Genomic DNA, 16,995 nt, shown 5'->3' on the forward strand with positions numbered 1-16,995 from the left:
GCTGAAGACCACTTTAAACCTCATTAATGGAATTTTATATCATAAACACATGTCTCTGTCTTTTTCTAGGGATAATTGTTCCGAGTGGTTCCGAAATGTCTGTTTGAATGGTTTAAAATAAACGACTTGTTACAAAAAGGATCCTCAATAGAAGATATAAATTTATTAAAAATCGCTCTATTATCTTTTCATATATCGGTCTTAAAAATGGAGAAAATACTTAACTACTTCTTAAATCAAAAGCACAACAATTTTGGAAGACTTTTCAGGGTAAATCTTCGGCTTTCTAGCATTTCTTTACATTCCTATAGATTTATTTAGTTGTATCCTTTTCTTTCCAGTGTAATCGGCCTGCACTCTCTCTCTCTCTCTCTCTCTTCGTGCTGTGCTCTCGCTCTCTCCCATCTGCCTGCTGCGAGCTAGTTCCGGGAACAGAGTCTGCAAAGGACACACGCAGCGCTCTCTCTTGCCATCACTTTCTCCTTTCCGGGTAGCCTTCTCCCACTCTCTCTCTCTCTAACTCGGGGGCCTCGCTCTCTATCTCTCTCTCTCTCTCTCTGTGCATCTTGGAGCAGCTCCAAAGCTCTCAGTCGTTTGCTGGCTTTCAACGCTGTCGGTTCTCTGTGGGTTGGTCCGTTTTTTGTGCGTCGCGTCGGTGGTTTTTGGCGTCGTCCGTTTTGCGTTTGTCGTTGCGTTATCCATTGCTACGTCGCTGTCGCTGCCGCTGCCGCTGCCACTACCGCTGCTGCTGCTGCTGCTTTGCATTGTGCCCCCTCCCTTGCCCAACACCGCACCACACGCCACTCTCCCCTCTGTGCCAGTGTGTATGGGTGTGTGTGTGTGTGGCCCAGCCTATCTCCGAGAGCCTCAGTGTGTGTGCGCCAGCCAGTGTGCTAGTGTGAGTGCCAGTGCGAGCAAATGTTGAAAGGCAGCAGCACAGCATGGCCCGAAAAGACAGCGGAAAATGGGAAAAGCGTGCATACTTTCGGTCGCACTGAGTAATGATTTTTGTGTTCGCTGGAAATGAAAATTGTTTTGTGCTGGCGCTGCCATCAAACGAAAATGGAAATGGAAAATTGAAATACCCCAAGAGAAAAGTAGAGCCAAATACGCGTTCAAGCAAAAAAGTGTGTGCGAAATTGCAATTAATCGCAAAATTGGGACTGTGAAAAGGGAAAACGTGGAAACGTGGAAACGTGGAGGCGAACGTTGTGCTTCATAAATATGCTGCGGCACACATACACGACCATTCAAACAACAGTGCCACACACACACACGGACACACACTCCATTACGACGGACAGGCGACGACAGTCCGTGTCCTGGGCCTGAATCCTGGCCCATGAATGAACCTGCCATCGAATCGCTGACAAGGAAGAGCAAGAGCAGACCAGCCTTGCCTCTCACTTTTCCCCTCCCTCCATTCACACCCACACGACACACACACACACACACGCCAACACCCTCTCACAAAGCCATACATACATACACATGTGCAACATTTAAAAGCATATAAAAAGGCAATTTTCGAGAGATTTTTGCGCGACGAAAGGGAAATAGAAACTACGTGAACGCTGCGAGCCGCGCATTTGGAAACCAGAAAAAAGCACACACACAGACACACACATACATACGTGTATATATATAGCGAATAAAAAGGTGGGTCAAGTGTAAATTTATTTAACTAGTTGTATACACGAAATGCCACCCAATCACCCCATTCCTACTGTGGTGCCCCCCCCCCCCCAACACGCATCGCCCACGCGTGTGGCAACAGAAATCATAGCATGCTTTCCAGCGCGCTTGCCCTTCGCTTGCCCCACAGAACCCCGTCGCAGACCCCTTTGGTACTCCTGCCGTTCAAAATGTGTGTAATAGTTGCCTCCTTCCTGTTTTTGTTGTTGTAAATATAAAAATAAATTATGGCCATGCCTCGAAAATAGCAGCCAAGTGGCAGCACAGGGATTACATGAAGCCAAGGATCGTTCTCGAGTGCTCGACGATGCTGCCTGCCTGCGATGATGCTGCTGCTGCTGTCTGCCTGCCTGCCTGCCTGCAGCAGCATAAATCATTATGTAGCCAAATGTCAATATAACACTTTGCCACACACACACACGCACACATACACACACAAACTGAGGAAAACATTACTAATACGTACGCAAAAGCCTTGGCTAGGGATGTTTGTGCAAGATTCATTTTCGGAATTGGTTCAATTGAACCAAATTCACCGCCAAATGAAAGAAAACATTAAATCTTGCAAGTTGTTTTACCATCAAAACGAGCAAATAACACAGGGCATATAAGCCATCACATTATTAATAGATTTTATGGCTAAGAAAGTGTCCAAGTAAATAAGAGTCTTGGTAGGGAAATGGCAACATGAGCTTCTTAATTAAGAAATAGGAAACTTCTCTAGATATACTCGTATGTGCTCGCCTTTGAGCGTTTGTTTGGCTTTCGAAATGGGTGGAGTTGTGGGCTCAGAGTGGAGATGCAGGGCATATGTAAGCCTGTATGAATAATAAAAGGAATAAATGATAAAATAAATACCATAGGTCTTATAGGTCTTATTGGAGTTTCTTTTGGAAATGGAGAATATTTAAATACATTTATGCATCGACTTCTCTGAAGGAGTTTCTTATTGAATTTTGGCTTAGGTAAATGGAAGTATTTATTTTATGGAAGTTCCTTAACGCTCCTTAACGAAATAATACTAATCGATTCCTGTAGCTAACTTTTATTAATTGGTTTGTTTATTGTCCAGATCGTTTACTCTAAGTATAGACCATTTTCTGTATTTCTATTACCTTCTGTTTAGTCTTAATTAGCCCTAGAAATTTCGACCACAAGGGGGAAACACGATTGTGGCTTCAATTCTATTGAATATGACCCAACATTAACATAATTTTGGTAGCCTTAATTAGCCGCTGGAATACCAAAAAGAATTGTATTTTTACTTTATATTGATATTATATTCAATTAAAAACATTTACTTGAAGAGATTTTATATCATTTACATCCCCCATGCTTGAAAGCTATTATCTAGTAGGAGTTTCTCTATTTTCTGCTAAATATTCATGCATTTCCATCATCCAATAACAAGTTCCAAGCCCCAATTGAGCTCTCATAAAATATTTAAGCTACAGTGCGAACAAATGTTGTGTCAAAGTCTTTTTGCCTCGAAATACATATAAATTCTGGGAAATGCTTTCAAATTCGTAGCAAAAATTCCGTAAAATCAAAACTGAAGGCTCAAAAAACAAAATCTGTGTAAAAGGCTACTGCGTGTGTGTGTGTGTGCAGGGCAGTTCGAGAGATTGAACAGACGCCAACACACAGGCAAAAATGGATATGGAGAGGAAGTGACAGCTAGGGAAAACTCTGTAGAGGGGTGGGCGGTGGATAATGGGAGCAGGGAGCAGCAGGAAGAGGAAGAAAATAGGAAACTTTGTGTGTGAAAAATGCTGTCTGCAGCTATTTCACTTCCTTGAAATCCTTCTACAGCCACAACAATCATTTTGGTCTGTCTCTCGAAACCTCTCTCTCTCTCTCCATCTCTGTTCAAGCTCACTATCTCTCTTACTTTCTCTCCCCCTCTCTCAGACTTTCTCTCTCTTTCTCTTTACGCAGGCGCTGGTCAGCTGCTGCCTCAACCTCTTGGTTGTTTTTTTTTGTTACTTTTCTTGGCTCATTTGTTTATTTTTAGTTTGCTGTCATAGAACCAAACCTCATATGGCCTAATGGTGGGGGTGCGGGTGGGGGTGGGGGTGTGTGTGTTGCTGCAATTAAATTGCCGTTAGACGGTTTAAGCCTTATTAATAAGACACGATATTCGAGAGACTAACACCACTTGGTGGGGTGTCTTAGCCTTACTAAGACTTCTCCTATTTCGCCACGGCTTCGTCTTCCTCTTTTCTAAGAAAATGTAAAAATGAAACTGAGTCAAGGTCGTTGCTGCAACTAAACGAGGTTGTTGCACCGCCCGTTTACTGTCATTGGAGGGGTAGGCGGTAGGGTTAGGCTTAGGGGTACGGGCGGAGGAGCACGAGCCACAATGTTGGATTGCAGCTTGGGTATTTGATGGCTTTTGGGTCCGAGCTCGGTCAGCAGTCAGTTTTGGGGTCAGTTCAAATTTAATAGCGGTGTTTACGCAGCGTAAAAAGGCGTAAAGGAAAGAGAAGAGATTTGGATACCCTTGTAGATACATTTTTGTATTGATTTGAAAACAATTTGGATAATGATTAAAGAATAGACTTGATTGTTGTTGAAAATGAAAAGTTATGTGCTCTGTTTTTCTTCCATTGGTCCCTAACCCATCAAAGGGCAATGGATATTTAAATACCCTTGAAATTGATGAATCTTGAAGAATATAAACATCGATCTGAAAGATAGCGAAATGATAATTTATGTTGAGTAAAAAAGAAAGATGAATCTACAAGGAGAATTTTCACATAGCATAATATTTCGAGGTTTCTCTACAAAATTGTATCTTTGCAAATGAAGAAGAATTAGACTATATTTATGAGACGATCGACAGCCAGATATCTTTCAAAATAAGGTAAAGAAACAGACAGAAATTTTGTATATATGTACATATATGTATGTATATCCCTTTGTGGTTATTCTGTGCTTTGAAAACATCTGGTCAAAATGCTTAATTCCCTCGACAGGCGAAACAACAATGATTCCCAACAAAAGTGAAAACGCAATGAAGCAGGGGGCAAAGCTGCGAGGGATGGGGGGGGGGTGTGAAAGCGTACAGGAAAGGAGCCAAGAAGGGAAAGCGGTTAGAGAAAGACGGTAGGGGAGGGGGGGGGGCTAAAAGCAACGCAAACGTGGAGTGTACGGATGAGGGACCCATTGGGCCGCTCGCGTGCTGCAACGTCCATGACATGACGAGGCTTCCTTGTATTTTATGGAGCTCACGTGTCAGGGGACGCCCCGAAAAGCCCCAGGTAAAAATTGTGGCCCTACAGGGGGTATATAATGGTTCGAGGGTGGCAGGGGGGTAGGTGTTCATTTCAGGACTCGCGCATAAACACATGATATGCTTAGCCCCCCCCCCCCCCCACAAACACACACACACACACACACACACGGGGAAAAATGGGACCCGGCTAAGTATCCCTGTAGGAGCTTACGTAATCCCGAAACGTGAGCTTTAATCACTTTTTCCCTCAAGTTTTTGTCGAGTGCCGCTGGGCTTAGAGAGAGGGGTGGGTACTCTGTGGGGTTGGCTAGGGGGGGAGGTGGTTAAATCTCAAGTGGAGTTGGCGCATAAGTTTAGCATAAGAGGATCACGGGTTGGGGTTTCCAAAGGGAGCAAAGTTTAGTCGTGAAAAGTGAAACTTTATTTCTTTAATTGATTCAAAAGTTTGAGGGAAATTCGAAGCCCAGATTTAAGTTAGTTTAATGCATAATCTTAAGATATTTGAATTAGTTTAGGCACATTTTAAGTATGTTTTTGTTAAGTAAATACCATCAGGATCTCTTGTCTTGCGTGACAGCCTATGGCCTCTGGCACTAGCAGTTTATTTTGGTTAAATATTTTTTGGTGGTTTCTACTATTTTGGAGGCACTTCGTTGCACTCGGTCTCATCCATCTCCTTTTCCAGCCCTTTCACACCGTGATGCATACAGAATTCTCTCTGAAACATTTTGTAATATTCTGTCATTTAGCATCAGGTCTGAAAGGGTCTAAAAATAAAACCCCATATCCTATTAAAATAAATTTTTTTCAAGAGAATGTAAGCGAATATCAGTTACTCTTCTACTTGACAAGGAGCCATGGTGGTCTGGGGTCCTTGGCTGATCTTCAAAAATTAATTTCGATACAAATTTAACTAAATGAAAGTTTAAAAAGCGCTAAAATACTCCTCCTAGCCGCATACAAAGGACACTCATTTAGGATTCGCAATGAACAGAGTGGCAAAAACACTCCCACCGAAAATATTTCATTCGCTCTGTGATTTGGCGTGCCATTACCGTTAGTCACGTGCTCGTAGCACCGGCCAACCACCTGCCACCCACTGGCCGCCCCCACTGGCAGGCCTCCTCCCACTCCTACTCGACCCACGCCATTTGCAAATCCCTGGAGCCGGGACCCGCATTCGGGGCTCGTTGTCCTTTTTATTTTGGCCCCTGGCTGGCGCTGCCTTAATTATCCTGCCATTGGTAATTATGCGACACAAAGCAGAAGTGGGGATACCATCCATTATACAACATTCCACAGAGACACACAGAGGGGTACAGAGTGTATAGAAAGAGTGGAGCGAGATGGAACGAGAGAGACAAATACGTGTGAAGCGGAGAAGTGGAAAAGTATGCTGCATTTTAATTGAAAATAGCCTTGCAAGTGTCGCGACCCGGAAACGGAAGTCAGCCGGCAGCAGGTGCCAGGCACCAGGCACCAGGCACCTTCTCCACTCTCCCCCTCTCTCCCACCCGCCAAGCTTCTCCCCTAATGAAATATTCATTTATAATCGATAATTCCGCAAAAAAGAAAGAGCAAACATAGAGAAACATGCGGCGGCATAATAAGTAGGCAAAAGACTCACAGACTCGGCCCCAATACCATGCCCCATGCCCCATGCCCCATGCCCCCCATTCTTTCGACCCAGACCAGCCGCATTGAATGTTGCCGCCACGAATCGAGGACGAGAGTCAAAATGTCTGCAACCAGCAACAGCACAAAAAATTCCAATAATTTTAGCTCAAATTTATACGCAACTTACGAAGGACCCCCCCCCCAAGCCCCAACCCAAGCCCAAGCCCTGTCCGACATTTGCTCTATGCTCCATGGTTTATGGTCACAGTTCAAAGACCACGTGGCTGATAACTTTACGTGGATCCATCCTGGTCCCTGCTTAGGTCATTAGTTTCTCCAAGCCCATAAAAAATTTATTATTCCAGCAAAAGTTCTGTGCAAGTTTAAAATGCATAGAGAAGTTTTCGTTTTCGTTTGCCTTGCGAAAGAAATCGCATGAAAATTTTATAATATCATCTAGTAAAATTTGATGTGCATCTGATGTGCCTGTGCATCTGTCTTATTGTGGAGGCTTATGCTTTATAAGCTATGTCTATGGAGTGCCTTGCTCAGTGCTAATATCTCTTGGGGAATATCAAATTTTTTTAATCATGTTTGAAGGTCCTTCAGCTGTTCGCTTAGCTTTTACCAGTGCTCCTATCGTATAAGGGATAAGCACTTACAGATGCCTTGCTATCTTTTTTAATTCCTTTAAGAACCCAATCATATTCAGGGTATTTTTTTGCCTTTTGCCCTTCTCAGCTTCAGCTTGGTGAGCTTCGTTTCCTGAACCCATGGGCAGAAATTAAGCTCCAATTAGGCATGATTTTTCTTAGTAAAACCCTAGAACAAACGGTGTCTAAGGAAATGCTAGGGTACTAAATGGCGCTAAGTTTATTAATATTTTTGTCTGCTAAATATGTCTTATCTGTTTGTCTTCAATATAGTTACCCTCTCATATTCGTACCATTTCATGCCTTTCCATGACCACAGCCCAAATACTTATTGTAATATTTGCCAAACAAATTCCGTATTTGCGTTTATTGCCTGGACAAAGTCATTACAGCAATCTATATTAATACGAAATTGCCATACAATATGGCTGAGTTTTAGGTGGAGTCCAACAAACGATTTGGTCAGCCAACCAAGCGAACCGAGCCGAAGCCCATTAAAAATTCTATTAAAAGTTATTTACGGCAACTTTGGTCCATTGAATGCGACAAAAGTTGCACATCGTATGGATGGGTGTGCCGTGCTGTGCTGTGCTGTGTGATTGTGTACTTAGGAAGGCATAGAGTACCGTACCGTACCATACCATACCGTACCGTGTCCGTGCCATGTCCGCACTCAACTCAAACAAAAAGCAACAAGAGTCGGGCTGCGGCCCAGGGCATTGTCTATGCACGTTCATAAATAAGAAATGCAGCCGACGCCAGCGTTGAACCCCGATGAGTGTCCAACCCTTGAACCTACTACCACTGCCGTTCTCTGCCCTGTCCTGTCCTGCAGGCTATACTAGCATGAGGCCTAAACGCCAGTTTCCATCCTTCTTTTACTCATTCCATAATAAATTTGCATACACAGCACTTGCACTTCCACTTCCACTTCCGTGAGGTGCTGGTGGCGGTGGCGGCGGTGGTGGCTCGAGGGGGAGCCCTACAGGAAGCCAAGTCAGTTTATATGCAGATGAGCATAATTGATTCCAAATTGTACGATGGCGGGGGGCTGGAGCCTGTGTGGTAGGTTCAGGTGAAGGGCTTAATGCGGGGGAATCGATGGGATAAGATAGAGCATGATTGTCCTTTCAGAAAGATGCTGACAAGGACTCTCATTAGGCACTCGATGGGTACTCTTTTTCCTAGCAGATTATATACAGCGATAATAGCCACAGATAAGGGCGTGTATAGGTGGGTTGACGGTGGGGGGGACCAGGTCCAAAACCGGAGGCTGGGGACATTCTCGCGCTCAAACTAGAGCAAGGACAACACGAACAGCAGCAGCATCAGCAGAAGCAGAGGCTAAGGCTCTGACAGCAACAAAAACTTCACAAAAAAACAGCCAAAAGAGAGCAGCATAGAAATACAGGGAGCGCAAGAGTGTGAGAGATAGGGAGAGAGAGAGAGAGAGAGTGAGTTGTTACATTGCCTGTCGAGAGAGATATACGTATGTACATATGGGCTGCTCCTATGCCTCAGTTCCTCTCGTGTTGACTGGCCAGCTGCATTGCTCTCGTCCTGCTGCTGCATGCCACTGCCACTGCCTGCCCCAGAGTCCTTGTGCTGCTGCCACAGCAACAGTAGATACGACTATATGGGTTACGAAGAAGGTAATACCCTTGCCGGACGTTGATTAAGTTCGGGAAGGAAGTCCTTAGTCCTTAGAAAGCAGCGTGTTCTTCCCAGATAATCCGATTTGAGCATTACCGATTTCTATACTACTAAAAATATGGTTATATTCCACTTTGAGATGCTTCCTTTATTCCCTTCATTGCAAACATCTTTTCATAATCATCATACCCTCGTCCAGGGTATGACAACAGGACGAATGACAGCAGGGAGCATAAGCTACCTTCATTTTGTGTCCTGATTATGACAACTCAAGGCGAATGCTGCCGGACAGCAGAAAGGCAGGCAGGCAGGCAGGAAGGCAGGAGGCAGGCAGCAGTCCATGTCGAAAATTGTTGAAATTCTCCAAGGAGTTTCCTCTTCATGTATTCCACAAACACACACACACACACATGCATCCGTCTGTGTTAATTGCCGGTGTATGTGTGTGGCATAAAAATGTTTCACTGAACAAAAAAAATGCATTGCATACGCGCTGGGGCCATCGATGTGTGGCTGGAGCGGGAGCAGGAGCAGGAGAAGCACTCCTACCTGGTGGTAAAAGGAAAACCAATTCGATTTAATTTCAAGTTGGCAGCCACCTCATCTGGAATGTGGAATGCGGAATGTGGAGAGGTTTATCAGAGACCGCGCATCAGACGCAATTAAAAATAATAAATGGAAAACTGTAGCGGAGTGCCGAAGCGAGTGGTTCTCTCCGTAATTAGACGTGAAGTTGATAAATGAAACATGGCAGATACTCCTCTTGTGCTGTTGCTTTGAATTAAAGTGATTGATGAACGCTTTTGGTTTTAATTTGGAATCAGGAATTGCGGAAGGAATTGTATAAATATACCTACATAGAGGAATAGGAAATGGTTGCTATGTAAATATTGGATTCACATTCCGATTTTCACAGTCAGAGTACTCTGTACTTAAAAGTTTCCTGGCTGTGAAAGTTAATCTCTTTAAGCGTTCATTTCTCATTCCATAAAGATTCCACCATTATTTACTTAAATCTCTACTTTAATATTAATATAAACAAATCTGTTGTGGAAGTTCACATAGCCCTAGGCCCTGGCTGTAGTGTATTCTGATTGGCAACACCCAAGGGGCTCGCTAGAAGCGCTTTGCCGCGGCACACATGGCGTATGAGTGACAGCCGAGCCGCGGCAACGTCAAAGTCGTCGTCGACGACTCATATCAAATTACCGTTATGGTTATGCACAAAAGCTTGGTACAGAACGGAGCTTTGGATGGGGATGGGAATGGAAATGGGGATGGGGATGGGGATGGGGATGGATTCGAGGGGCCTCTAATGAGCGTCGGGGGCAGGCTGCTTGACAGTTATCAATTTCTGTGGCATATAAAATGGAGAACTCATTGGGTCTCCTTCTTCACTCTTTCACTTCCAGATACGCTGATAGAGAGCAAGACAGAGAAAAAGACACAGAGTACATAGCACCACGGACGGGAGAGAAAGAGATACAGAGCGTGGAAGCAGTTATTGAAAGTTGAGGGGCAACCATCGGTGATGTGGGACACATCCCGCAACGGGCAATGCAACAACCCCAACGTTTCATACCGTCTGTATCTGATCTATATGGCACGGACGAGATAGAACTGCTGCTGGACGAGATACGTGAGCTGGAGCTGGAGCCGGTCTGCTGTCAGCTGGACGATGAGCAGGACTTTGAAATAGCTGGCAGCAGGGCCGGCGAGCTCTCGCTATCCCTCGAATCGCCGCTGGGCACATGCACCTCCTGGGACTCGCATGCCAACTACAAACAGCGCAGCGGAGCGACACCGCTGCCATGGGGCGTTGCCCTACACTGTGATCCGCAACACTTGAAAACGCCTACAGGGATTGTGCGCATACTATTGGTGGTAAGATCGATCCTATATAGTACACCTATATATCCACTATACATATGTATGTATATCCGTAGTTATCCTCGGCCGCCTGCCTGGCCTGCGAATGCTCTGCGGGCACGGTACAGGTGGGCCTCTTTCTACTGCCACTCATCGGACGCCTGAGACTGATGGTCTTCTGTGCGCTCTTCTCGCTACTCATCACATGTCTCATGCTCTTTCTGGATATATCGCATATAGCTCTCATGTTTCCATTCAATTGGACTAAAGTGGTAACTATAAATAACAGCAAAAACCAAAAAAAAAACCCCCAAAAGTATATATAATTACATCATCTCTCTCCGTAGAATACGTGGATGTACCTGAGTATTGGTTTGATATTTATTTTGAGCTCCACATTACTTGTCCACATGGTCCTCTGTGCCACTGAATACACATGGGTATCCAAGCATTCCAGGGACACACTATTAGCCACAGGCGTAAGTCGCACCATCTGAATGCGATCCATCAAATGACATGATTATTCCTTCCAGATTATTGGATATGTGTGCGCCTTGGAGGCATTTCTTTTGTCGGGCATCGCATCCTGGCCATGGACTCAGTACCGTCAGGTGCCCGACGATGCCAGCGAATTGTTTATCGAGGATCGCGAAATGACACCGATGAGTCCCATTATTTGTAGCACCGAACTGCATGCGACGCCATATCGGAATGGCAATGCAGCAGTATCGGAGGATCTATATAACCAACAACAACAACAATCGTCCTATAATCAAAAGCCTTATATACCTGGTAAGACAAACACAGGATCTATGCAATAATTTGTGCCCTTGCAAAGGTGTTTGGAATCGAATGAAAAAGTAAACTTTGATCGAAATCGGTTCAATATTTAATTTTGACACATCGATGGGAAAACACGCTCTAATATAAATGTCCAATCAATTTGCAAGGGTATCTGGTATCTTCCCTTTCTGTAATATCCATTGACTATCTGCATTATTATTTCCGCCCCGCAGCCAAACGACCCAATGAGCTCAACAACCAGCGTCCAGCATTGGGTCACACACAAACCGCACGGACAAAACCCAATCAACGTTATCGAGAGGGCTATCACTATCACACATCCCGCCAGAGTCCCACATTCGTGTTAGGCGATGATCAGGGTGCCGGTCCATCCACGTCCCGTTCCAATGATAATTCTAGTGCGTGATAGTTTTTAATTCCTCAACCCCGACATGAAGGAGAAGCTGAAGCTGAAGCCGAAGGAGAAGGAGAAAAGCCCCAAATACAAACTGAATTATGAAGATTTCTCAGCTATAAACTGGAATAACAGAAATTTGAAGCATGTTGTAGAATTTTGGTCAATGTAAGAAGTGAAAAACAAAATTGTTAATTAGTTTAAAAAAAAAGAAAACAAGAAAACGAACAAGCAAAACACGTCGATGAAAACAGTTGAGAGGAGAACAGGGAGAACAGAGAAAATATTTAAGCAGCGCCGAGCAAAGCAAACAATAATAAATTTAATAATAAATTGTATGTGTGTATTACGAGCCGAGAGAGAAATTTAAAGAATTTAATGAAAGATGATACAAAGTAAAGTTTTGAAACAGAAGGAAGATCCACAAGATCATCGCCCATTTGATTAGGTATACGGAACCGAACGAACACGGAGACCATACGAGCATTGGTCAATGTTGAACGGATATCCAAAAATTGAGCTGAACAAATTGGTAATACTTATTGTAATTGTAATAGGAAACCTAATAACACGACAACAAAATTGCAAGCAAAATTGAAAATTAGAAATTACAATGAGCATGGAAAACGGAAATCAACTTGTTATAAACGTAGTTTTGCTTATTTTTTAATAAAAACAAATAATTCAAGAAACCAAAACGGAAAGCAAAACCCATAAGAATACACAAACAATTTCATATTTACTTAACAGATCAGATCTCGAAATGCACAAAATTTTCGACTTAAATTTAGTTTACTTCAATCCCAGGTCCTTTTCGATAGTGTGCGAGCACACGGCCATCATCTGGTCCTTGACCTTGACAAAGTTGCGAATGGCCGCAGGCTTGGCCTCGGGCCAGGCAGCCAGATCGCGGTAGATGGGGCGGCAGAACTTCATGCGGAAATTGGAGTTGGCAAATTCAATGATCTCGTCCAGGCGGTTGATCAGGCGTGCACGAATGATCAAGCGATTCAGGCGGAAGCGCACTTCAGCGTTCTTGGACAGATTCAGATTGTACGTGGACTCGAGGAGTTTAATCTTGCTTTCGTTCAACTCCACAATATCCTTCGACTCGATCAGTTTGCCCAGGAAGTCAATCAGTTGATGGATGGAAATGGTCTGCTTGATGTCCTTGTTGTCTACCAATTTAGACACAGTAGCAGTGCTCCACAGTTTGGCCAGATCCGTGGTGACATTAGCCAGGGATTCGTCGAATCTATAAACATGCGCATTTTAGTAAAGGAGTTTTCTTAGGAATTATAAGCACCTACTTGGGAATAATTGGCGGCATGCCCTCGCAGGTTAGCCACAGATCCCAGTCCACCTCACTCAGTTGATCCTTTTTGTCCGTATCCTTGAAGTAATCATACAAGGCACTCTTGAAGTCATTGGTCTCAATCGATTTGTAGGCGAATTTCTTCAGGTATTCACGCAGGAAAGGCTCAAAAACAGTTGGTCCACCAAGCAAATCCTCCAGATAGCGCAAGAATGTGGAGCCCTTGATATAAGGCACTGAGGAAAAGGCATCATCGGGGCCACAGTTGGATAGATCCACAACCAATTTGGTAAGCTCTGGTGTGCCACTGAGTTGAGTGCGCAACTGTAGCAGGAAAACGCAAATTATGAGGAATAGTAAAGGAATGCATTGGACGTTGTACTCACACACTCCTGCAAATCGGTCAGATTGCCCAGCATCTTAAAGTCCAGCTCCTTGGCGCCCTGCATCCGTCCCACAATCTTTGACTCAACGAACACGGTGAATCCTTCGTTTAGCCAGAAGTGCTCGAAGTTCTTGTTGGTCACCAAATTTCCCGTCCAGCTGTGTGCAATCTCATGGGCCACGACATCGGCCAGCGATTTGTCGCCCGCCAGCAGAGTGGGTGTGACAAAGGTCAGGCATGGATTCTCCATGCCACCGTAGGGGAATGATGGTGGCATCACCAGCAAGTCGTACTGCTTCCACACATAGGGACCGCACAGATCCGAGGCGGTCTTCAGCATGGTGGACGTTTCAGAGAACTCCTCGGCGCAGGCATCCACAATGGCTTCTTCGGCCCAGACATTGGAGTTCTCGCCCAGCGGTCGGGAGACCAGCCTTCCAATGGCAATGGCCACGAGATAGGCGGGTATGGGCACCTCCTGCTTGAAGTGTGTCTTGCCAGGCTGTTTCTTGTCAATTATGGCACTCATCAGGGCAGTCAGCTCGGTGGGATGCTCAATCACAGCATCGTAGGTGAATTTCACCGCTGGCGTATCCTGGCAGGGCACCACAGAGCGGGCGTGTATGGCCTGGCACTGGGAGAACATATAGGGATGCTCCTTGCCCAGGGTCTGGGTGGGATTCAGCCACTGCAGGCCGCTGGCACTGCTTGAGGTCTCGTAATCGATGCGAACATTGAGGCTACACGATAGGAGTGAAGTAGTGTGGATTATTTACAAGTCCCATAAAGATTAGCTTATCGATCTGAATGCGAATGCTCACCTCCCCTTAGCCGTGCCGGCTGGCAGCTCCAGTGTTAGCTTTTGTCCAATATCGTCCACGGGATCGCTGATGAAGTAATTGATGGGCAGCTCACTGCCTCCAGCCAGCAACGTGGCATTGGTCACATTGATGTCCCGCACGTCCAGGAGCTACCATGAATGCACTTTGTGTAGAACGCTTTTCATTGGTTAATATCTCTCGAGCTACTCACAATCTTCTCCAAATTAGTGGACAGCACATTGAAGCGATGCACCACACTGCCCTGCAGTTTGGTGGCATCGAAATCCACTTTCCAGTTGAGAACACTGTGCTCCGTGGTAATCAAATCCGGCTGCGAGTAGGAGCTAGGATCCACAGTACCCAGGCGGCCCATGTTGCGTTTTTGGAGTTGATAGATTGGACAAAGTTGTGGCTGGTGGAACGAGCGCTGGAGCTGCTGTAGGTGTGTCGTGCAAAAGCCGCGTTTGGAGACTGCAAGAACGAGTGTGTATATAGTATATGATGATCGCACTTCTGATATATGTTTGGAGATGAAAGAGTAGGCGTCGCCAATGACAAAATATTAAGAATTTGCAATTCACTGCCGGGCCGGCTGAACAAGCTTTTTTCAAATATCTGGCAACTCTAAATGCAAAGTTGCCACCTTACAGAAGTGTGAAATGGCAACGGCAGAAAGCCGACTTGTTGATACCATGCACTACAACATACCAACAATTCGATTGGGAAATATCTTGCTTTCTTGTAAACACTGAAAATAAGTGATGTATATGATATTGTAGATATGAAAACTTATTGTATATAACATAAAATGCTTAAATTCTTGGAACGTAACCAAACTCATAACGAATATACCCCAATAACCGCTCTTTTACAGGGAAAACACAACGATTATTTTGTGTTTAAATGTATTCTGCTTAATTAAAATATTTTAACAACAATCAACGCAATATGTAGTCCTTTGGATAATCCATAATGGTGGGGAAGTTCTCCAGCGTCTCCTTATCAATATGATCGAGCCTCTGGGGCACAGTGCGGGGAGTGCGTATCTGGTTTGTGACGTTCTGGAGAATCTCATCGGGCACCGAGTCGCCGGAGAAAAGATGCAATCGCTGCATTGTGTGTCTGCGCTGCAGGTTTCCATGCATTGAATTGTACACCGCCTTCTTCATGACCATGGTGGGATCCTTCTCGTGCAGCTGCCAGGCCAGAGTCCAGGATGCACCGCCGGGGTAGCCCGTGTGATGGAAGTAGACACGCTTGATCCACTCGTCGCCGGGTAGTGCAATTTCCTTGGTATTGATCAACACCACATGGTCCCCGCAATCATCTGCAAATACGGATTTGTGTTTAGACTTGAATGACAGCTGGCGATGGAAGGAATTTCTTAACCTAGAAGAACAGAGCGCTTATCAGAAATGGAATCAATCGGACTAGGGAGACGCTTTAATAATTACCATTTTGAATGGTGTAGGACACCCACTAATTCTGTTGTACTCCCACCAACAGAGCCACAACACGCCGGCCGAGATTGTGATGTAATGACGCACGTAAACATTCACCGAGCCCCCGATTGTATCACATTTCTCACTTAAAACTAGTACCGGTGGCTACAACTATGGGTTGTACTTACTCATAGGATGATATATGGGCTTGTGCAGACCCATTAAATGTGTTTTCACCAGTGCAGCGGACTCAAAAGGGTTCTGCCAGGTGCAGTCGTAAATGTGCCAGGTTCGTGCAAATGTTGCCCATTGCTAGAAAAAAGCCAGAAGGTATTTTCAGGTTCTGCTGATAAACAGTCTCGTTACTACCCACCTGCACACGCTTGGCAATAGACATTTTAAAGCTTTTTTAATAGAAAAAAATAGAATTTCAAATAAAAATTTTAGTTGGATGGGATCAGTGTGGCCGCGGAAGTCCGACCATCAGAAATATACCAAAATATACCGTAAATATACTGACGAATTAAAGTTAAATTTTACATATTCCTCAATTTTGATATTCCGTCATATATTATTAGCTAGATATATTTCTCAGCCCTACCCACATAATTTTATACGATTTACGAATCAATTTCCTACTTGATTGGCTTAATTTAAATAATTGCTTTTATTGGATTTCTATATGACGTCGAAAATGAAATTTTGCATACATCGATTCATGACATGTTTTTACATTTTGCAGCGCCATCTGTTGGTCGATCGATATGAAATACATCGAAGTAATGTAAAATGTAGAAACATTTAATCGATGTAATGTAAAATCACTAACCATACAGTATGGTTAGTGCATGCACACTGTTGAGGCAACATTAATTTGTAAACCGTGTTTTAGTCAAAATTCAATACACAAAAGTAATTAAAAGTACTGACCTTGTAGAAAATTGATGCATCAATCGTATAAAATTATGATGGAATGGCTAATTGTTCTATATAGCTAGTAATATTTGACGGAAGATCAAAAACGAGCAATATGTGAAATAGATCTTGAATTCGTCAGTATATTTATGGTATATTTTGCAAATGAGGCGGTATGTTTCGGTATATTTCTG

General features: G+C 44.2%; 2 protein-coding genes across 5 annotated transcripts; one reads left to right on the top strand and one right to left on the bottom strand.

Moving 5' to 3' along the window:
* Positions 1-586: 586 nt before the first annotated feature.
* On the top strand, positions 587-12,645 carry LOC4817012 (uncharacterized). 2 transcript variants are annotated; one of them, XM_001356456.4, is made up of 6 exons: positions 587-1,659; positions 10,269-10,740; positions 10,803-10,997; positions 11,073-11,204; positions 11,259-11,517; positions 11,742-11,935. In XM_001356456.4, the coding sequence occupies exons 2-6, from the start codon at positions 10,414-10,416 to the stop codon at positions 11,933-11,935; spliced, it is 1,107 nt and encodes a 368-aa protein (XP_001356492.2). In that variant the 5' UTR covers positions 587-1,659; positions 10,269-10,413. The 2 variants fall into 2 exon arrangements, with proteins under 2 accessions (XP_001356492.2, XP_033235738.1); XM_033379847.1 differs by lacking the exon at positions 587-1,659 and having other exon boundaries at positions 10,414-10,740; positions 11,742-12,645.
* LOC6902851 (39S ribosomal protein L13, mitochondrial) lies at positions 12,644-16,394 on the bottom strand. 3 transcript variants are annotated; one of them, XM_015180389.2, is made up of 7 exons: positions 16,260-16,392; positions 16,075-16,198; positions 14,656-14,915; positions 14,445-14,593; positions 13,625-14,363; positions 13,234-13,562; positions 12,644-13,178 (listed from the first exon to the last, which is right to left on the bottom strand). In XM_015180389.2, the coding sequence occupies exons 1-7, from the start codon at positions 16,281-16,283 to the stop codon at positions 12,716-12,718; spliced, it is 2,088 nt and encodes a 695-aa protein (XP_015035875.2). In that variant the 5' UTR covers positions 16,284-16,392; the 3' UTR covers positions 12,644-12,715. The 3 variants fall into 3 exon arrangements, with proteins under 3 accessions (XP_015035875.2, XP_002132587.2, XP_015035874.1); XM_002132551.3 differs by lacking the exons at positions 16,075-16,198; positions 16,260-16,392 and adding an exon at positions 14,956-15,110; XM_015180388.2 differs by lacking the exons at positions 12,644-13,178; positions 13,234-13,562; positions 13,625-14,363; positions 14,445-14,593; positions 14,656-14,915 and adding an exon at positions 15,333-15,771 and having other exon boundaries at positions 16,260-16,394.
* Between the last annotated feature and the right edge of the window lie 601 nt (positions 16,395-16,995).

This window comes from Drosophila pseudoobscura, chromosome 4 (genome assembly GCF_009870125.1).
Source record: "Drosophila pseudoobscura strain MV-25-SWS-2005 chromosome 4, UCI_Dpse_MV25, whole genome shotgun sequence".
NCBI lineage: Eukaryota > Metazoa > Arthropoda > Insecta > Diptera > Drosophilidae > Drosophila > Drosophila pseudoobscura.